General features: G+C 23.0%; 6 protein-coding genes across 6 annotated transcripts; 1 reads left to right on the plus strand and 5 right to left on the minus strand.

Moving 5' to 3' along the window:
- Nucleotides 1-645: 645 nt before the first annotated feature.
- PY17X_0207900 (ras-related protein Rab-5C, putative) lies at nt 646-2502 on the minus strand (the record flags this gene model as incomplete). The annotated part of the gene is made up of 9 exons (XM_022957952.1): nt 646-684; nt 781-833; nt 933-1026; nt 1182-1234; nt 1350-1462; nt 1611-1649; nt 1782-1851; nt 2002-2085; nt 2403-2502. The coding sequence occupies 9 exons, from the start codon at nt 2500-2502 to the stop codon at nt 646-648; spliced, it is 645 nt and encodes a 214-aa protein (XP_022811358.1).
- Nucleotides 2503-3996: 1494 nt separating this feature from the next.
- PY17X_0208000 (asparagine and aspartate rich protein 2, putative) lies at nt 3997-7641 on the minus strand (the record flags this gene model as incomplete). The annotated part of the gene is made up of 1 exon (XM_719770.1): nt 3997-7641. One exon carries the CDS (start codon nt 7639-7641, stop codon nt 3997-3999), a length of 3645 nt encoding a protein of 1214 aa, XP_724863.1.
- Nucleotides 7642-8541: 900 nt separating this feature from the next.
- PY17X_0208100 (conserved Plasmodium protein, unknown function) lies at nt 8542-9393 on the minus strand (the record flags this gene model as incomplete). The annotated part of the gene is made up of 1 exon (XM_719769.1): nt 8542-9393. One exon carries the CDS (start codon nt 9391-9393, stop codon nt 8542-8544), a length of 852 nt encoding a protein of 283 aa, XP_724862.1.
- An 837-nt stretch (nt 9394-10230) lies between these two features.
- On the minus strand, nt 10231-14031 carry PY17X_0208200 (conserved Plasmodium protein, unknown function; the record flags this gene model as incomplete). The annotated part of the gene is made up of 1 exon (XM_725039.2): nt 10231-14031. One exon carries the CDS (start codon nt 14029-14031, stop codon nt 10231-10233), a length of 3801 nt encoding a protein of 1266 aa, XP_730132.2.
- Nucleotides 14032-15368: 1337 nt separating this feature from the next.
- PY17X_0208300 (pre-rRNA-processing protein TSR2, putative) lies at nt 15369-16366 on the minus strand (the record flags this gene model as incomplete). Its single annotated transcript, XM_022957953.1, has 4 exons — nt 15369-15602; nt 15720-15805; nt 16027-16127; nt 16305-16366. 4 exons carry the CDS (start codon nt 16364-16366, stop codon nt 15369-15371), a joined length of 483 nt encoding a protein of 160 aa, XP_022811359.1.
- A 2822-nt stretch (nt 16367-19188) lies between these two features.
- On the plus strand, nt 19189-22778 carry PY17X_0208400 (calcium-transporting ATPase, putative; the record flags this gene model as incomplete). The annotated part of the gene is made up of 3 exons (XM_022957954.1): nt 19189-21904; nt 22020-22318; nt 22446-22778. 3 exons carry the CDS (start codon nt 19189-19191, stop codon nt 22776-22778), a joined length of 3348 nt encoding a protein of 1115 aa, XP_022811360.1.
- Between the last annotated feature and the right edge of the window lie 882 nt (nt 22779-23660).

Here is a 23660-nt window from a genome sequence, read left to right on the forward strand (position 1 = left end):
ACATATATGTACATAGTATAATAGTAATATTAAAAAATAATAATGTATGGAATAGTTGATTCCTCATTTAAAGAAAATATAAATAAAAAAGTTGTGAAAGGAAAGAAAATTACAAAATAATAAAAAAAAAAAATATGAACATATGGGAGGATAATAATACAAAATGCAATTTGTTTGTATCAATAAAAAGTTCTTGTAATGAAACAAAAAAAAAGGTGTTACCTTAAGAAAGTTGATTGAAAAAATAAAAAGGTATTGGAAAAGATAAAATATAAATAAATGATCGATCATAACAATGTAAAAGCATAAATAAAAATTATGTACATATAACAAATAAATATATAAAAATAAAATAGTGAAATAATAATAAATTAATTATAAACTTTAAAAAAAGCTTTTTTAAATTATTTGATTTTGTGTTATCCACCTTTATACACAAAAATATAAACATTTTTTCTTTAGCCCTAATATAATTAGGTATATATAACACCTTTAAAAAAATAAATAATTATAATATATTCATCATATTTTGTTATCACTTTTTCAACGGAAAAATTGTGCTTAAAATAAGTTATACATATGAATGATATGCGCGGGTTTATTGGTCCCTGATATTTTCTCAAAGGCCTTTTTTCTCTTAAATTATTAACAACATTTTTTAGAGGCTTCTTCAGTATTGTTAATCTGTATAAATAAATAAATAAGAAAGATAGAAATTGTCCAAATAAATGGGGGTGAAAAAACTGTCTCTATATTTTATCCAACTTTTTCTCTTTATACCTGAATTCCACCAAACGTATCTTTGTCTTTTTTGTTGCGAGGTAGCTTTTTAGCTATATAAAAAAAAAAAAAGGGAATATGATAAATATTTTCCAAAATAATTTGATGCATATATATATATAGACTCCATTTTTCACGTTTTTTGTATAAACCTATTTTCAAAAATAAATCGTTAACGTTGGTTCCCGTTTTTGCCGATGTTTCAATGAACAAAATATTGTTGCTATTAGCAAAGGACTCAGCTAGCTATAAAAAAAAAAAATATTAATGGAATTATAACCACATTTTTTTATGAACAAGGCTATTTTTACATGAACAATTAATATATATGCACTTTTTTTTATGAACATTGAAATAATTGTGTGTGTAATTGGAAATTTTATAATTTGTTATTTTTTTACTTCTTTGTCAATAACTCTGTTTTTTTCTAAATCACACTTGTTTCCTGCTAATGCTGAAAATAGAAAAGATAAATTAAATTATAAATATGCTTATTTACAAATTTTGCATAACTGAAAAGGAGAATATATACGCACACACACGAATGCATGCACATGTATGTATATAACCTATTACGATGTCGTTTGAATGCACTGATTTTAATTCATGAATCCAGCCCTTTGCACCTTCAAACGATTTCTTATTTGTTATGTCATATACTATGACTGCTGCTGCGGCACCCCTATTAGATTATAAAATAAAAGTAAATTGTGTGCATATTGCCATAATGCTAAAATGGTGTACAAAATATATATATGAATGAATGAATGAAAATATTGCGTAGATTGAAATAGATTAAAAAAGTTAGTGTTGTAAAATAATTTGTTTACCTATAATACATAGGCGCTAAACTTCTATATCTCTCTTGTCTATGAAAAGAGAATAATAATATAAGATAGATATAAAAAATGTTGATATTCTCATAATATATTTAATTTTTTTATATATGTTATTATTTTAATTTTGTTTTTTTTTGTATTATTATAAATATATAATTTAACCCGGCTGTATCCCATATTTCAAATTTTATTGTACATTCTCCAATATCAATTAGTTGGGTCATAAATGCAGCTTTTAAAGTGTAAAAAATAAAATAATTCAAAGTAGGAATACATGATAAGTATGGTTGTGTATGAAAGATAATATTTAGTTTGAGGAATGGTAATTATTATATTTCGCTATTTTTCTTGACATATTTTTTTAATATATAATGCCACTTACCCCCAATAGTAGATTCCTGATATTCATAAAATTCATTTTTGGCAAATCTAACAACTATACATGATTTCCCTACTGATGTATCTCCTATAAAAAAAATAATAGTTTTATGTTTTAAAAAGATGAACTAATATATTGTTACTATGTTAATTATATAAGAATGAGAAGAATTATTGTCATGTAATAAAATTGTTTATGTATATTTATAATAATGTAAGTAAAAATACACACAATATACATATATAGGATATATACACATGTATGTGTGTATTTATATTGTGTGAGAATATATGTTTGTTATAACTATACATAGATAAAACTCAAAATTGGCATCGTTTTATTTGTTTTATTTCGTTTTTTTTTCGTTTTTTTTTCGTTTTTTTTTTCGCTTTATTTTTAATAACCTAGTAGAACTAGCTTAAAATTGAAAACTTTATTGGCATTCGAATTTTGATTAGTCTCATATTTACCATCATTATTTATGTTCGATATGTAATGGTCCATTTTTTTTTTTGTTTTTATAATAATAAAAAAAAATTTACAAAAAAGCGGGAAAAAAAAATAACGTTCAGTAATACTGCTACATATATATAATATATGTGTGAATATGAAGAACATACAAATACAGATAAAGTAAGGCAATTTAAATATTAGTTATGGTAGTTAGCAGACTAGTATTTTATATATATAATTATACATATGTATATATATGTTTATTTTTTCCTTTTTTTAAATATTTACATTATCTTGAGAGTATTATATATTAATGTGTGTAAATAATTTTATTTCTCAAACAAAAAAAATATTCCAAAATTTTTGTATTTTTTTTTTAAACACTCTTGACAATACTATTATATTATTATATATATTTATATATATTTTATATATATTATTATATATTATTATATATATTTTTTATATATTATTATATATATTTTTTATATATTGCGCACATTTGGGGTACAACATGGTGGTTTTAAATCACAATAATTTGCAAATGACTTAATAAATTAAATTAATTTGAATGTAAATAAATAAACTTAAAAATAAATATCTTTACCAAATAAATTCGTCATTTTATACCCCATAAATATGAAATAGAAAATATATATAAGTATATAATATTTAAATGGTATTATAATTTTTTTGTAATATTTATCATCTATCATTTTTGGAAGTACTAAATGAAAAAAAAAAAAAAAATTTGGATAAATTTAGTTTATCTATATGTTGTGTTAAAATATACTTTTTTGATTTTTACAAGAATTATATATTATTTTATTCCCATAATATTTAAGGGTAATACTAATTTATATTTTTGGATATTAACATAAATTTTGATATACATAATACTAAATGGGTAAAGAAATTTATATTTTTTCTTTATCACCACAAAAGTGTAAATAACGAAGTGGCAAGATAGAAAAATATGGTCGCTCTATTTATATTATCTATAAATTGTGCTTATAGACATGTTATATAGTATACCTTTGTTAAATCTTATTAACATAGTTTTCCATTTATTTTTCATTATTTTTAAAATGAAGTAACAAAAATATGTCCTTAAAATTAGGTTACTTTAGATTATTGATAAATTAGGGGTTGGAAATGTTTGGGAAATGTGTATATATTTGTTAATAAAAATAAAGACAATTTTTTTTCTTTTTTTTTCTTTTTTTTTCTTTTTTTTTCTTTTTTTTTCTTTTTTTTTTTTTTTTTTTTTTTTTTTTTTTTCTTAAAATTCGAGTTTTAAAAAATATCGCTATTTACAAAATGGTTGAAAAAAATTCATCAAATGGAAATAGAAACAGTTTAGAGTGTTAATGTAAAAGATAAAACAAATAAGTACATAAGCATGTTGTAGATATAAAATGACAAATCGAATTAGCCGAATAATTAGCCGGATAAGTATGAACGTAAACAAGAAGGGCACATATGAATTATTTTAATTTTCCTCAAAATATTTAAAATAAAATAATGGATATATTTGAGGATAATTTATTTAACTTTTCGATTTTTTATGTATGAATTTTTTTTTCTCTGTTTTACAACTTTATCTTTTTCTTCTTGAATTTTTATTTTTGTTTTTAATTTTTTATGATATGACAATTTTGATTTTTCTTTTCTTTTTAAAATAATATTTTTTTTAATCGAGTGTAACATTTGATACCATTTAGCAGCTAACTTAGGATTTTCTAGAGCTTTAAAATTAATAGAATCATTTTTTTTATTATTTATTTGTGTTTGATTTTCATGATCAATTTTTTTAAATAATTTAGGTTTCGATTTAAAAGGTAATTGTTTTAATAATTGTGGTTTAACATAAATTTTATTGTGATAAAAATGTCTAAATGGTATTTGTTTATATCCACTAGAATGGTTAACATAAATATTATATATATATCTTAATTCATTTATCGATTTTATTTTATTTTCTATATCATAATTATAATATTTTTTAATAGAAACATTTACATATAATTTCAATATAACTATATCACTTTTTTTAATTTGATCTGAAAATGTACATCTAAAATCACCTTTATCATTTATTTTATTTTTTATAAGACCTTTGATTCCACTAGGTGTAATAACAGGGCAATTAATAAATTTACAAACTTCTAAATCTGTGTTAAACATATTTTTAACAAAAGCTGTGTTTTTAAATATTTTATATGGTTCTCCAATTAATTTTAATTTTTTCATAATATTTATATTGTTATTTGTTTCTAAAATGATTCCATTTATACATATACGATAAAATGGAATCTTTTTATAATTATAGATAGCTAATATTCCACTATTAACACCTGCTAATGGTCCATAAAATGTGCAATTACAATGCATATGTTCTGTTGTATATTTTAGAAATCTTATTCTAACATTATTTCTTTCATTTATTGAATATATTGGTATACTTTGATATCTTCTCCATCCAACTGAAAATATTAAAGGATCATTTGATCTCATAACTTTAGGAAACCATCTATGTTTTTTAATTCTACAATGTATTATAGAATTTTTTTCTTCATATCTTTGTAACCCTCCACATATGATTATATTATTTTTTAAGATTTCTAATTTACTTCTTTTTATTATAATTTCGATTTTTACATATTCACCAATATTTACTGATGTCCCATAAGCATTGCTTATAATTCCAATTTCTTCTGTTTCTAAAAATTTCGCTTTTTCTTTTTCTTTTTTTTCTTTAGCCAATTTAAGATTCTCCTCAATGGGTCTAACGCCTTTCGCTTCACTTTTGTCGTTCATTTCGTCATCCACTTTTTCGTTCATTTCGTCATCCATTTTTTCGTTTTTTTCGTCCATTTCGTCGTTTTGTTCATCCTCACTTTTCACAAAATATGAACTATATAGTTCGTCATATTTCAAAAAGAAATTATCTACAAGTTGGTCTTGTGCAATATCTCCAATAAATATGCTAAGGTTGTTAAATATAAAAACATCATCTTTTACTAAATTAAATGAATCTATATCATTAAAAAAATAATTATTAGGATGTATATAGCTATAAATATTTTCTTGATTTTTATCTAAGTTAGATGTTTCATTAGATATAATATTTTTTACTATATGCATATTGATATCTTGGATAGATATATCTGAATTAGTATTTTGATTTATTATTTTTCTTTTTTCTATATTTATAATATTTATTATATCTCCTTTAAAATATAAAGAGTTGTTTATTCTATTTATATAATTATTATTATATAAAAATACATCTATATTTATTTTATTTTCGTAAGCAATCAAGTTAGCAATATTAGAGTATGGACCCATTTCTTCATTTTCTGAATAATCCGATTCAACATTTTCGTCATTTTGCAAAGCGTATTTTGTACAAAAGTCGTTGTAATTTTCGTCATTTTGCAAAGCGTATTTTTTATAAAAATCGTTGTAATTTTCATCGTTTTCATCGTTTTCGCCATGCTCATTATCTGACATGTTTATATTCGAAATATAATTATAATCTTCTTCTTTATTTTTTTTTTCATATAAAATCGATTGCAAGTTATTATATTCTCTAGATCTTTCATTGATGTAATTTTCTGCCATTTTTTTTTTTTTTTGTTTTTCACTAATATAAACATTTGATGGGGCTTTACGTCTCTCTTCTGTTCCTCCTTTAATTTCACTTTCGTTTGTATCAAACAATTTTATATTATCTTCTTCTTGATTTTTAGAAAAAACATATTTGCAATCTTGCAATTCCCTTACCATTCTAATGCTATCTGTTAAGTACTTTGCGTTTTCGTCCTCACTATCGCCACTTCCGTCACTATCACCATCCTCATCAGTATCGCCACTTTTGTCAGTATCGTCAGCATCATCGCCTGTATCGCCACTTTCGTCTGTATCGCCACTTTTGTCAGTATCGTCAGCATCATCGCCTGTATCGCCACTTTTGTCTGTATCGCCAGTTTGCTCTTCGCCCGTGCGATGATTGTTTTGTTCGCCCATGTGGGGATCGTTTTTCTCTTCTTTTTGAATTATTTCCGGTTTTGTGAAATTAATTTTACTATTTGGAATATGGATGTACATGTTATCAAAATCAAAAGAGAGATTTCCAACATCTGACATTGGAGCATAAATACTTGGAGTTTTTTTTTCTTGATTCAATTTGAATGGATCATCTAATAATTTAATATTTTTTATTTGAACATCTCCAATATTTGGTATATGTACATTTTGATTTTTATACATTTTTGATCCATATATATAACCTTCAACATATACAGATATATCATCATCACATTTGTTGAGGAATTTCCCTAATTGTATATCTTCACTATCCACAAAATTGTCTTCATCTTTTAAGAGACCACTTTTGTGTTCACTTTTACAAAATTCACTATCTTCGATATCTAATTTTAGTCCAAGAATATAACCATGTTGTTCTCTCCAAGATATTAATGGCCTTTTCATAACTGATAAAAATTTACATAAATTTCTGATCTCTGTTTTATTATATTTATTATTTTGTATTCCACTAAGAAAAAATATTTTAGATCCTTCTACCATTTCTTCTGAAAACCTTTTATTAATTTTTTTTTTTCTTTTTCGTATACTTTTATTATCTTTAAATTTATCCATATTTGTAACAACGCCTATAACTTTTGGCATACCATGAGTATTCAATATGCTTGTAAATTCTAATGTTTCTAATTCAAACCCAAAATTACCATCAATTACTAGCAAACAAATATCTGCTATTTTTGCAATATCTATCATATGAAGTATATCATCATTTATTTCTATAAATGTATATCTTTTTAAATTTTTTGTAAAAATTGATATAGGCTTATTTATTTCATTTATATTAATACCAACATAATATTTAATTATGCTTTTTATTAATGTGCTTTTTCCAACACCTTTAGGACCATGAACAGCTACAATAATAGGACTATTTTTATACCCCTCTTTTATTGTTTTATTAATTCGTAACTTTTTTTCTTCCAATTCATATAGATGTTGTTTTCGTCGATGGGCACTATTTATTCCTCCACTAAATGTAAAGGCTTTATGATATTTTTTGTTTACATTTTTATTGATTTTTTTATTTTTAGCTTTTTTTCCAACTTTTTTTTTTTTATGGTGTTTTCTTTTTTCATCCATGTGCTTGGCTTGGTCGGACTTGGCTTGGCTTTATTCGTTTTATCAGTTTTTTTCGTTTTTTCGCTCTATTTTTCGCTCTATTTTTTGCTTTATTTTTCCGCTCTATTTTGCGCTTTTTATATCTTCATGAGTGAGATTCGTAATTTCGTCTGTTTTGGTTTATTTTTGAAACTACTAATTACGCAAATTGTTAAAGGAGAGTTATTTAAAAAAAAAATAAAAATATTACCTTTGCCACTTTGGTACTTTATTTGTTCTTTTTCACTTTATTTCATTTTTTTTTATTTTTTTTTATTTTAATTTTTATTTTAATTATAAAATACTATTTAAGTTGGAAAAAACGATATGTCGAAAGAAAATTGATATACATACGATCATATAACTATGATTAAGCAGGCAAATAAAATATAGTATTATGTATGTATAATAATAATACGGGTTTGGAATCTTTTAAGGAAAAAAAAATTTGATATGCATACAGGGTTGCGTATGTATGTATATTTTTCTACAATTGTGGTGAAATAAAAAGTTAAAAAAAAAAATGTTAATTGGTAAAATGTTTTTATATGTTTTTATATATATTTATATATATATTTTTATATTTTTATATTTTTTATTTTTTATTTTTTATTTTTTATTTTTTATTTTTATATATGAAGGAATAAAGTTGGAAAATTCCAAAACAAATTGTACAGCAAAACTGATGATATAATAATTGTTAAAAAAAAAAAAAAAAAAAAATTATTTTACAATACTGTTATATTTGTCAGTCAACGAATTTTATAATTCTCCTTAGAATGTTAGGGTCATATTTATTTACAAAATGGTTCTTATTATTTATAAGATAAAGGATATATATATCTCCTCTTTTTTTTTTTTTTTTTTTTTTTTTTCACATTTTTATCCAAGAACTTCTAAGGCCTTTTTAATTTTATCAACAATTTCATGCTTAGATTCATGTTCTAATTTTGCAATATTTACTATTTTAATATTGCTATCTATTTCTTTATAATATGGGCTATTTATAGATTTTGGAATATTTGTTTGTTCATAATTTTGAGGAGAATAATTAGATTTTTTATTTCTTCCATCTTCTTTAATATCATCATTATATTCATTTACATTATCTTCTTCTTCTTCTTCTTCATTTTCTGTCGCTTCATTATTTGTTAATTTTGAATCAAGAGAGTTGTTATTATTTCCAGTTTGATTTACAGCTTGGTTTCCAATTTGGTTTCCAGTTTGATTATTTAATATGGGTTCAGTATTTTTTAATTCGTTAGGTTCAACTCTGTTTTGTTCTCTTTCTCTTTCTCTTTCTCTTTCTTGTTTTTGCTTTTTTCTTCTTTCTTTTTTTTCTCTTTTCATTTGTTTTTTTTGCTTTTTTTTTCTTTTTCGTTCAGCTCGTTTGAGCTCTCTTTTTCTTCTACGAGCTTCTTTTCTATTTTTTCTTTTATTTCGTCTTGCATTTTTATTTTTATTTTTTTTTCTCCATAACCTTCCAAACCCCCTACGTTTTTTTCCTCGCCTTTTATTTCGTCGTTTTTTATTTCTTCGTCTTCTTGACAAATCATATAAAATTCTTTTTCCTTGATTTGTTATTTCAATATCATTTGATAAATTTGTTAAATTTAATTTGAGAAATTGATTTTTTTTTTGATAAGATACATGAGAATATATATTATCCTCAATATTATATTTATTTGTTTTATAAAAATAAAGAAAAATATTAAAAACTATAAAATATTTCATATTGCAATTCAATCTAATTTTGTCTTAAAAATAGAAATATAATCTAAAACCTGTATTTTATTAATTATTAAATTGGAAAAAAAAAGAAAAAACAAATTTATTCCAAGTCTAAAGAGAAGATAACCATTCAAACGTCATTAGCCATGCACACTATACTGCATACTGCATAGTAAGAACCAATTTAAGACAGCTTTTATTATGTATAAACACGAATTATTAATTTTATTTTCTTAGTATTATCAGCAAATTGAGAAAACAGGTAAGAAGACGGTTTGTAAAAGTTATCATATATATTTAAAAAAAAAAAAAAAAAAAAAAAAAAAATTCAATTTTAGCTTTAATTCGAGCTTGATCTGTAAACTATACATGCATATACACATGTAAAAAATGTAAAAAAAGTAAAAAAAGTAAAAAAAGTAAAAAATGTAAAAAATTGTAAAGGTATTGCCAATTTGAAAAGGAACTAGACACTTGCACTTATATGCATAGAATAAAAAAAAAATAATACACACATCTTTTTCTATCTTAAATAAGTTTAAAAAAAAAAGTGTTACTAATTATTATTTTAATTGTTAAAGAGTATTATAAATAATGGTATTAGATTACCACAAACACATTGCTACTATTATAGAAACAAAGGTTAGGTAGCCAATTAAATCAAGTGCAAAAAAAAAAAAAAATATGACCACATTCTATGTACTGGTTTCGACGAAATGGGTACAACTTGAACTGAATTAAAGCATGTAAAATTAGATTACATTGTTATGTAGATCATGCTACATTTGCTATATTTGTTTATTTGGTAGATTGGTAGATTGGTACATTTGCTGGGCTGGACTAAATTTGCCACGTCAAGTCATCAAACGAAATGGAAAAGTAAAAAGGAAATTGATGGATATAATTTTCTATAATATTTAAAAAGATACAAAAAAAAGAAAACATATTTATAGAGTGTGTTTTAAAAAAATTCAAAACATTTGAGTTATATTTTTTTATATATAATTTTAATTTATCTATATTATTTTGAATCCATTTTTTTACACTATATTCAATACTATTTAATGCATAAACAAATAATAATGTATATGTATCATATAAATATATTTTAACTCCAATAATTATTATATCTTCGTTATCACTTTTACATTCAATTTTGTTAATTTTTTTATCTAATATGTTAAGAGATTGTATATGTTTTGTTAGAGCTTCTTTAAATTCTATTAGAACATCTGATCTTACTTCTTCTGTTTCTTTAAAAATATATTTTTCTAACATATCATCATCTATATCGAAAACAGGATCTTCATTGAATTTGCTCAATATTACATTTTTTTCATTGTCACTATTTTTCTCTAAATTGGGCTTTTCAACCCCATCACAATTTTCACCCTGCCCATTTTCAGCCTGGCCATTTTTGACTTGGCAATTTTCAGCCTGCCCATTTTTGACTTGGCCATTCTCAGCCTGCCCATTTTTGACTCCCCCTTTTAGACGCCTTTTAAATAGACAAAAGTAAGTTAGCCGTTTTTTTGTATTTATATCACAATCCTGATTAGTAATAACTTTTTTTTTTTTCTTAACAAGTTGATATGTGTGTTTTGAATTTGGATAGTTATTGGTCGATTTTATAAAACAATTAAATATTTGGCAAAAATTGGTATAATTTATATTTTCTTCAATTTGATAAATACCTATTTTTTTATTTTTAGATTTATTTTTTAATATTCTTTTATTTAATATATTAAAAATAAATTTTCGTTTTTGATTTTTTGTGATATATTTTTTAAAAAAATGTTTAGACTTATCTACATTTTCTTTATTATTTTTAAAATAGTATAATTTATTTTCATTTTTTATTTCTTTTTCTGAAATATTCAATTTTTTAATTATTGTCTTAGATATTTCATTTTTTTCAAAATCTGAATTATTCATATGGTTATCTAATTCTGTATTTGAAATGTTGCTTATTTGAGAGTTATTTTTTTTTTTGTTATTTTTTTTTTTTAAAATAAAACGCATATTTTTTTTTAAATTATTTATACTAAGTTCTGAATCTAAATTGTTTTTTTTTTTATCATCACCCAAAAAAAGAGCATTTAAATTTATGGGTATATATTTATTTTCCTTAAAATTAGATATGTGAAAAATCGAATCTTTTTGAATATTTATTTTGTTAAGGTTTTTATCATGTATAATGTTTTTTCTATCGAACTGGATTCTACCCTTGTAATAACTTGGTTTCCCATTTATTGTATTATTAGGGTTTTGTTTTTTTTTATCACAATTTTTGAAACTGTTTAAGCTATTTTTATTTTCATATTCTATATTTTGTTTGTCTTCTCCATGAATATTCCCAACAAATTTAGTACCTACTTTTCCAATTCTCTTATTTTTATTTTTCATATATAATTTAACTTTAAGATAATCTATTATATTTTCATTATTTATATTATTAGTTACTACAAAATTATCAATTTTATTTGTGTTTTTAAAAAAATATTGTCCATCTTTTTCATTTTTTAAAGGAATATGCTTAGCATATTTTATATTTTTTTTTTTTAATATATTTTCTTTTTCCCATAAAAATGATTTTTTCCGAATTTTATTATCGTTTACAATGTTTGCAAAGTTGCAACTATTTTTTTCACACTTTTCTATTTTACTGTTATTTTCACACTTTTCTATTTTACTATTATTTTCATTGATAACATTCGAAGGGGATTCTTTCTCATTTATTTCGTCAACATTGTTTGTGTCTTTTATATTTTTATTGTTTCTAAAATTGTTAATAATATTGGATAGGTTTCCAACAATATATTCAGGGTTTAGTAGATTCAAATGCTCGCCATTAATTAGGTTCACACTATTGCTATTGCTATTGCTATCGTTATTATCGTCTTTTTTTTCCGTATTTGAATAGTTTACATTATCTGTAAGAGTAACGTTAATATTGTTTATTTTTTCATTTTGTGGTGATTCTACTTCTGTTTCGCTTTTTTTTGAAATCAAATTTGTAGACGATTCATTATTCAAATCATTATAAATATAGCTTGGAATAAAATTATTAATAATAGTACTTTTAATCAAATCAAGTTTTAACATTCCATTTTTTTTTATTTCTTCAATATCCATAGAAAAATCTTTTTTATTCTTTAACTCAACTGGATCAGTTTTAAAAATATTTCCTTTAGTTTCCTTTTTTACTATTTCATTATTAAAAATAACCTGATTTTCATATTTTTCAAAATTTTCAAAATTTTCAATTCCATTTATTTTATTATATTCCTCATTGGGCAATTTTTTATATGGTTTATCGTTTAAATTGCATTTATTTGATATATCTTTCTGTTTTTTTTCGCTATTTTCAGAATCATCATAATTTTGTAAATTATTCTGAATATTATAATTACCATTTTTAAAAACATTAATAGCATTGTCATAATTTTTTTGTCCTATTTTATTTTCTATATCTATCCATTTAAATATGTTACTTATTCCTGAGGCTAAATCTTCTAATATATTTTCTGAATCATGATTTAAAAAATAATTAGAATAATAATTATAATTTTTTAAATTATCTAATTCATATTTTAGTTTTTTATTTATTCCAAATTTTTTCCTATTTTCATTTATTAATTCATTGTATTCTTTTTTTAAAAAAATATATGATTGGTACATACGTTTATAAATAATTATATTAGTATTTTTATCATTTTTATATAACTCTTTAATTTTTTCATTTTCTTTTTCCCAGTTTGTCATTTTATAATTTACATTTTTTCGATATTCTTTTTGCTCACCATTTTGTATGCAATTATTATTGTTGCTGTATTTCTTTGTAATGCTTTGGTTATTTCTGTCTACACTTTTGTCTACACTTTTGTCACAATTTATATCACAATTTTTATCACAATTTTTGTCACAATTTATATCACAATTTTTATCACAATTTTTGTCACAATTTATATCACAATTTTTGTCACAATTTTTGTCACTAATTTTGTCTACATTTTTATTATCAGCGTAAGAGGATTCACATTTTGTTTCACTTGCGATTGCAGGCTGATCTGTGTTTTTACAATTTTGACCGCATGTTTCAATATTCATATTATTTTCACATGCCATTTTAGGCGAATCTTGTTTATTTTCAATAGAATTGTTTGCTAAGCTTGCAATTATGTTGTTACTTAATTTTGTTTCTTTTAGAGAATTATCATCACTATGATATAATTCTTCATTATCTATTTTATGTGAACTATTTTCGTCATATAAATTTATTATATCATCATATTTTTTTTCAACTTCTTGGATTTTTATAACAGTTTCTAGTCTATTGTTTGCATTCATATTATTAGCATTCATATCATTTATTTCTGAATTATTACTTTTTTTATTATTTAAAATTGTTTTGCACATTTTGGTTTCATCCATATCAATGTCATCCATTGTAGTTCCAAACTCTTCACATAATTTTTCTTCATTTTCTTCATTTTCTTCATTTTCTTCATTTTCTTCATTTTCTATATTTTTTGTAAGTTTTTTAAATTCACAATTTGTATTTTTTTGACTATACAGATCGTCTTTGGTTAATCTGTCAGTTTCCTCGATGGGTTCTAAACTTGATAATTCTGGATTCATATTTTCCAAATAAGTAAATTTATTTTATAAATTTCATTTAAGATCCGAGACGTAAAAGAAACACTACATTTTAATCGAAAAATGGTAATTATATTTTTTAAATATCATAAATAAATAAGAAATATAAAAATAAAAATATATTTATTATTAATAACAATAGGAAAAACCGCGCACATACACACATATATATATAATATATATATAATATATATCCATTTCAATAAAAGGGCAAAAACACAAACCGCTTAAAAAACAATGTATACTAAAATTTTCATCTAAATTTGTTGATTCAAGGATACATAAGAATTATTCAGTTTGTATATATAATATACATAGTTAATATTTTCTTTGCTTTTTATTTTTTTTCTCAATTGCCATTATATTATTAATACCGAATTGAAAAAATCATATATATTTTCTTCGTTCTTATAAAATTATTATATGGAACAAAACTACACATATAGTATATTTACTTAAATTTGAAATATGTCATGTTCCAACATAATAATGAAGCAAGAATGTGTGTGTGTGTGTTATTTGGCCATGAAAAATATACAAATTATATATCTATGTCAATGCGCATATCCATAATTAATGATTATTTTTTAAAATACATATAATGCTAAGGTAAAGAAATCTTTATATAGTTTATATTATGAAATAAAAAAATACACTTGTATATATAATTATAAAAAAACAAATTATCATAATAATAAAAACATTTCAAACAAAAAATGGAAGAAATAAAAAAAAGAAACAATTGCTAAATATGTTTATGCTTATGCTTATGCATTGATACTCGAAAAACTCTTATAATCTTTGGAATATCCATAAATTCTTTGGTTATTTTTTTCATAAGCGAAAGATAAAGTAAATCATTTGTGAAAAAATAGATTGTGAAAAAATGCATTTGTGAAAAAATACATTGTGAAAAAATATATTGTGAAAAAATACATATTTGTGATTTTTTCATATAGCTAGAATAAATTCCCCTTAAAAAAAAATATGATGAAATATAGCTATTTGCAATATGAAGTATATAAATTATGTAATTATTAGTATAAATTATAAAAAAAAAACATGAACGGTTCAGATTATTTTATCCGTTATGTATGACTTGTACATGTTTTTTCCTTACTGAATATTTCAAAATGACACACAATAATTTGATATAGCAAATGTTCCTTATTCTTGTTGCTATCAATGTGTTTAATAGACAAAAGTAATTTTTATCACAGGAAAAAAAAAAATATGCATATATTTGACTTATTCTGTACACACACACACATATATATATATATATATAGGAAATTTTTATGAATTTGAACAAGCTTTATTTATTGCATATCTTCTGATTGATATGAGTCTGAATATGCTTCATTGGAATCATTCTCATCTGAATATTCGCTAGCTGAATCTTCTTCTTCATCTATATTCGCTTCTTGTATTAAATTATGTTCTCTACAAGAGTTTAAATCGGATTCTTGTATATTTCGAATTTTTTCAATTATTTCTAAATTATTGTTTTTTAAATCTTTGTAAAGATCTAATATTAAATCCGAAACTTCGATCTACAAATTAGAAAAAAAAATAAAGAGCACAATTATTAATAAATTTATATTTTTCATACTTTTCATACTTTTCTTTATATTTCTATTATTTATTCGTTTATTATATTTTCATATTACATCACTATCATCATCAAGATCCACATTAAAAAGTGTGTTAACTTCATCTCTCAAATAGTCGCAAAGTTTATCTTTGGGTGTCGTATCTTGAGAATAGATATGGAAAATAAAATAAAATAATATATATATATGTATGTATGTATATATATATATATATATATATATATATATATATATATATATATGTATATTTAATTGGACTATATAAGCAATAAAACAATACCAATGCACTTTTAGTGGTTAATTCGATATACGTATGTATCTAAACATCGATATGCATACATGTTTATATTTTTTGTATGCTTACTTGATAAAACATAATTATGGACATATTCAATTAACTTTTTTTTCTTTTCCTCTGAGGATGTTCCACCCCAATTATTTGTTACAGCTAGCCGGAGCACTGTCCTATATCAATGGAAAACATAATTTTATATATTTTTATTTATTCAATTATATATAAATAAATAAATATAAATTGTAGATATGCATGAAGTTATAGGAATAATTCATATAGATGGTAAATGCAAGTTTTGGCAAAACATATATTAAATTATTTTTTTTAAATAAATTATTATATAATACCATTTTTCAAATATTAAGTTAATCCCTTCAAGTAATAAAGTTGATAAATTTTCACTATTCATTATTATTATTATTTTATTTAAAGTAAAATTAAAATATGTTTTTCAAAAAATAACCCGTTATATATTTTATAGAAACCCTGTTTTATTAATTTTTAAGCATTTCGTTTTTTTATATTTTTTTTTTCGTTGTTTTTTTCACTCGCTTTTTAATTACAACGACTACATTTCATTGTGTCAAAAAAAGGGGGAAAAGTATAAAGATAGTTTTATTTTATAAAAAAAAATGTCTATATATTCCTGACTTTATAATAAATATTATATCCAGTTATATATTGCCACAAGTTTTGACGCTTGCCATTCTCGTGATAGCTATTTTTATTATTTTTTTACTACCCATATATTGTTGCGTATTAGGAAATGACGCATAAAAAATAAGGGGAAAAATAAAAAATGTTGCAAAAAAAAAATATATATATAAATATATATAAATATAAACGATAGCACAGTAAACAGAATAATAAAATAAGCCAACTTCACAACTTTAGAAAAAAATTTGTTTTAATAAGAATACAAAAAAATCAAGTGAAAAATATAAACTCCTTAAATAATATAATATTTCTTGTTATTACTCCCCAATCGAATTCACAAAATATTACCGTATATTTTTTTGCATGAACTGTTAATAATTAAATGGGATAATTTATAAATTTTAATTTGACTACTCCAAAATGAAAAGGTTGAAATCGTAAGTTATCAAAAAGAATGTTATCTTTTTCTTTTGTTTGTCATATTTTTTATAATTATATGATGAAAATAGATAAAATATATGCATATATAAACTGGTGTTATACGCTTTTATGTATTAAGCTTATAAGTGAAAAAATATATTTCTCCATCCCTATACTTTTGGGTAGCCATATCAATATGTTCATATTTACATGTTAATATTTACATGTTAATATTTACATGTTCATATTTACATGTTCATATTCACATGTTCATATTTATATGACCCTATTCGACCTCATAAGGTATAGAAATGATTATTAACAATGAGGTATAAGCCAGTTTATCCAATTTTTTTACATAAATTTATTTATTTAAAGACGGAATAATATTATATATATACAAAATAATATTTTTGTATGTAAAGATATTTTACAAAATTATTATTTTTTTCCTTTTTCCCAAACAACAAAAGTAAATAATTATATCCAATGTAATATGAAAAGGGTAACGAAATTCCTAAAATATATATTTATCATATCATCTTATGAATATTTTGACACAAATTTTTACATACATATATATTGGGGGTAATATATTTATTAACATTACAAAGAATATATTTTTTTTTATGACTGTTCATAAATATTTATCTAAAAAAATTATTACTATAAATTTTAGTATTATATCATTATGTGTATTTGCTAAATGCACATATGATTATTTTACACGCGTAATATATAATGATAGAAAAAAAAGAAAAAAATGTGTTAGTTGCCAAATATCATGGTCAAAAATTTTATTATTCTTATGAAAGAAATAAAATGTTATAAAGATATAAATTAGGCAAAAATATTTATAAAATAAATGAATAGATATATGAGCATATTAAAAAAAACATAATATATATTGTTGTTAATTTGCTCTTGCATATTATAATCACTATATGGTATTTACGCTTTTTCTTATACACAATTTTGATTTAATTTATATATAATTATTAGGTATGGACTAATTATTTTTTTTTTTTTCTTAGTTGAGATATATTTTATTTTGTGTCACTTTTCTACAATGCAAATAGAAAAAAAATAATTTTATGCATACTTAACATATTATTTTTAAAATAATTGAAAATTTAGAAATAATATCAATTTTCATGATAATTTTTTCATTTATTAATAATTTCATACTTAACACGATCTCGTAACACTAAAAAAAAAAAAAAAAAAAAAAAAAATCGCTAAAAAAAAATATTAAAATGTAGGATGTTTTATTTATTAAAATGTACACAATATATATTATATACGAATAATGCTCTTATTAATAAGCTTAAATTTTTACAAAATTTTTTATCATATTGTTATGTATGTAAAATAGATATGCTTATTTATGTATACTTTTTTTTCCTGTTTTAATAAATAAATATATATATATATATATATTATCCCTTGTTTTATATTTTATTATTTTCTTTTCTTTTTTCCCCCCTTGTGCTTTTCTTTTTGTTTTTATAATGCCAAAAAATGCATAGTAAATTTAGGATATATATATAATATATACACATATATTATTATAAGTATGTACGTGAAAAGCATTATAAATATTTTGATTTAGATATATATATAAAGTACATAAATTGAGATAAAAAAAGTTTAAAAAAATAATAATATAAAAATTACTCTCTGGATTTGCAAAATAATTGATCTCCAAAAGAAACAAGAAAAACACATCACGTATGTACATGTATGTATTTATGCGTATTATGTGTTAAATAAACATTACAGTGATTATATTTGTTTTTTTTTTTTTTTTTTTTTTTTCATAACATTTTAAAAAAATATTATACAAAATTTTGAGTCACAGTTATTTTAATCTATGATAAAATTTTTTATTTGAAGCGTTTGCTTTTCGTCGTAGCATATGCTCGTGAGTATATGCATATATGTGTATGTGATTGTATGCATGTAAATAAGTAGAAATATAATTTAAAATAAGAAGAGGTATATATGTGTATACAATATATATATGTATACAATATATATATGTATACATGTGTGTCGAGAATATTTCCAATACATTTCGATGTATAATAAACTGTTCACCATTTTGTCAAAAAAATAAATATACAAAATACCAATTAATATTATTAATATATAATGGAAAATATTTTGAAATATGCGCATATATACAATGTAGAAGATGTGTTAAGAGCAGTAAAGGTGGATGAGAATCGGGGTTTATCCGAAAATGAAATAAGAAAAAGAATAATGCAATATGGATTTAATGAATTAGAAGTTGAGAAAAAAAAAGGAATTTTAGAATTGATATTAAATCAATTTGATGATTTGTTAGTAAAAATATTACTTTTAGCAGCTTTTGTTAGTTTTGCATTAACATTATTAGATATGAAAGATAATGAAGTAGCTTTATGTGATTTCATAGAACCCGTTGTTATATTAATGATACTTATATTAAATGCCGCAGTTGGAGTATGGCAAGAATGTAATGCAGAAAAATCTTTAGAAGCATTGAAACAATTACAACCAACAAAAGCAAAAGTGTTAAGAGATGGAAAATGGGAAATTATAGATAGCAAATATTTAACTGTTGGTGATATAATTGAATTAAGTGTTGGAAATAAAACCCCAGCAGATGCTCGTATAGTTAAAATATTCTCAACAAGTATTAAAGCAGAGCAAAGTATGTTAACTGGTGAATCATGTTCTGTTGATAAATATGTAGAAAAATTAGATGAATCATTAAAAAATTGTGAGATTCAATTAAAAAAAAATATATTATTTTCTTCTACAGCTATAGTGGCAGGTAGATGTACAGCTGTTGTAATCAAAATTGGTATGAACACTGAAATTGGTAATATACAACATGCAGTTATAGAATCTAACAATGAAGAAACAGATACACCATTGCAAATAAAAATTGATTCATTTGGAAAACAGTTATCAAAAATTATATTTATTATTTGTGTAACTGTATGGATAATTAATTTTAAACATTTTTCAGATCCAATTCATGAATCATTTTTATATGGATGTTTATATTATTTTAAAATAAGTGTAGCATTAGCAGTTGCTGCAATTCCTGAAGGATTACCAGCAGTTATAACTACTTGCTTAGCTTTAGGTACACGTAGAATGGTTAAAAAAAATGCTATTGTTAGAAAATTGCAAAGTGTTGAAACATTAGGATGTACTACTGTTATATGTTCAGATAAAACTGGAACATTAACTACAAATCAAATGACAGCTACTGTTTTTCATATATTTCGAGAATCGAATACATTAAAAGAGTATCAATTATGTCAAAGAGGAGATACATTTTTTTTTTATGAAACAAATCAAGATGATGAAAATGATTCTTTTTTTAATAAATTAAAAGAATCACCAAATAATGAATCTAGTTATAAAAAAAAAATAAGTAAAAATATAATAGATGATGATGATGATGATACAGATTATGAAAGAGAACCATTAATAAATATGAAATCAAATGTTAATACAATAATAAGTAGAGGTAGTAAAATTATAGATGATAAAATAAATAAATATATTTATTCCGATTTTGATTATCATTTTTATATGTGTTTATGTAATTGTAATGAAGCTAGTATATTATGTAATGTTAATAATAAAATCGTTAAAACATTTGGAGATAGTACCGAATTGGCTTTACTTCATTTTGTACATAATTTTAATATACTTCCTAATAACACAAAAAATAATAAAATATCAATGGAATATGAAAAAATAAATAATATAACCAAACAAAATAGTGATCTAAATGGTGGTCATGATTCTTCTACATATAAAAAAAATAAAATTTCGGACAAAAAATCTGAACCAACATTTCCAAGTAAATGTGTATCTGCATGGAGAAACGAATGTACCATTATGAGAATTATTGAATTTACTCGTGAACGTAAATTAATGAGTGTTGTTGTAGAAAATAGTAAAAATGAATATATTTTATATTGTAAAGGTGCACCAGAAAATATTATAAATAGATGTAAATATTATATGTCAAAAAATGATATACGCCCATTAACAGATTCATTAAAAAATGAAATTTTAAATAAAATAAAAAATATGGGAAAAAGAGCTTTAAGAACTTTAAGTTTTGCATATAAAAAAGTTAAATCTAATGATATTAATATAAAAAATTCTGAAGATTATTATAAATTAGAACATGATTTAATATATATAGGAGGATTGGGAATTATTGATCCACCACGAAAATATGTAGGAAAAGCTATTAGTTTATGTCATTTGGCAGGTATTCGGGTTTTTATGATAACCGGTGATAATATAGATACTGCTAAAGCTATTGCTAAAGAAATTAACATATTGAATCATGATGATACAGATAAATATAGTTGTTGTTTTAATGGACGTGAATTTGAAGATTTACCATTAGAAAAACAAAAATATATTTTAAAAAATTATCAACAAATAGTATTCTGTAGAACTGAACCAAAACATAAAAAAAATATTGTCAAAATTTTAAAAGATTTAGGAGAAACTGTTGCTATGACAGGTGATGGTGTAAATGATGCTCCGGCTCTCAAATCTGCTGACATAGGAATTGCCATGGGTATAAATGGAACACAAGTTGCTAAAGAAGCTTCTGATATTATTTTGGCTGATGATAATTTTAACACCATTGTTGAAGCTATTAAAGAAGGTCGATGTATATATAACAACATGAAAGCTTTTATACGATATCTTATAAGTAGTAATATTGGAGAAGTCGCTTCGATTTTCATTACTGCCATTCTTGGCATACCCGACAGTTTGGCTCCCGTCCAGCTCCTTTGGGTCAATTTGGTCACGGACGGCTTGCCCGCCACTGCCCTCGGTAAGCGCCGCCCTACACTTATTACGACGTTTTTGCCCCGTTTTTCGCCCCGTTTTTGCTCCGTTTTCACCCCGTTTTCACTTCTCACCACTTCCCACCACTTCTCACTTCTCAGGATTCAACCCCCCCGAGCACGACGTAATGAAGTGCAAGCCCCGACACAGAAACGACAATTTAATAAACGGGCTAACCCTGCTAAGATACATAGTCATAGGAACATATGTTGGAATAGCTACAGTGTCGATATTTATATATTGGTACATGTTTTACCCAGATATGGATAATCATACATTGATAAATTTCTACCAACTTTCTCATTACAACCAATGTAAAACATGGTCAAATTTTAATGTAAATAAAGTGTATGATATGTCAGAAGATTTATGTTCTTATTTTTCTGCTGGAAAGGTCAAGGTAATTTCTACTGCCGCTTCGCACATGTATATCTAATCATATGCATATGATGTTTATGCTAATTATATGCCATTTTTAGAAACCCTAACGATGTGCACACCTATTTGTATATCTCTTCATTTTTTAGGCAAGTACACTATCATTATCTGTTTTAGTTTTAATTGAAATGTTCAATGCGTTAAATGCACTAAGCGAATATAATTCCTTATTCGTATTACCACCTTGGCGAAATATGTATTTAGTACTTGCAACAATCGGCTCTCTATTTCTTCATTGCTTAATAATATATTTCCCACCATTAGCTGGTATATTTGGGGTTGTGCCATTAACATTACATGATTGGTTTTTAGTATTTTTGTGGTCATTTCCCGTAATAATAATTGATGAAATTATAAAGTTTTATGCAAAAAAACAGCTAAATAAGGAGCTTGGATATGGTCAAAAATTAAAAACACAATAATCACACACACAAATACTCAATATCACAGACATGCAGACAGACATACAGACAGACATACAGACAGACACACAATGAGAGAATTCCTAGCATCATCCACCTTTCAATAATACATATATTTATTTTTCATGAGATAATTATAAACATGTTGCACATAGAAGTTTATGTCTTTTTTTTTTTTTTTTTTTTATTGTGATACTTTTCTAAATTAAACACAAAAATTATTAATATGTATAACTTATCTTATAATTCTTTTATTTCGCTTATTTTTATTTATTTTAATTTTCCATCTTCGTATTTTATATTGTATTTAAATTAGTATAACATTATCACTACCTCATTTTTATTTTTTTAAATAAATTATAAAAGTACTATAAAAATAATGGACACCCATTTTTTATATATTCACTATTTCTAGACTATTTCTAGACTATTTCTAGGCATTTGAATTGTTGAAAATTGTTCAACTTTTAAGCGTTACATTTAAGCGTTACATTTAAGCGTTACATTTAAGCGTTACATATTTTTACTGAAACACGTGTGTATTATTCTCCCATAATTATTTAAATTTTTGTGAAAAAAAATGAGAAAAACGAAATATATGTAATTAGTTTTGTTAATTAAAAAATAAAAGTCATAAGCTATGAATTTATTATTATTTTATGCTTTCCGATCTTTTTCTTTTTTTTTTTTTTTCCTTTTTTTTTTTTTTTTTTTTTTTTTTTTTCAATTTTATTATTTGTTACATTCCTATGCAAATTTTTACAATGATAATACTTGATAAATAAAAGAAAGGAAAATAAAAAAAATACGGTCTTTTTTTTTATTTTTTATTTTGTTTATTTTGTTTATTTTATTTTTTTTTTTTCACATTTTCGATAAAAA

This window comes from Plasmodium yoelii (genome assembly GCF_900002385.2).
Source record: "Plasmodium yoelii strain 17X genome assembly, chromosome: 2".
Classification (NCBI taxonomy): Eukaryota; Apicomplexa; class Aconoidasida; order Haemosporida; family Plasmodiidae; genus Plasmodium; species Plasmodium yoelii.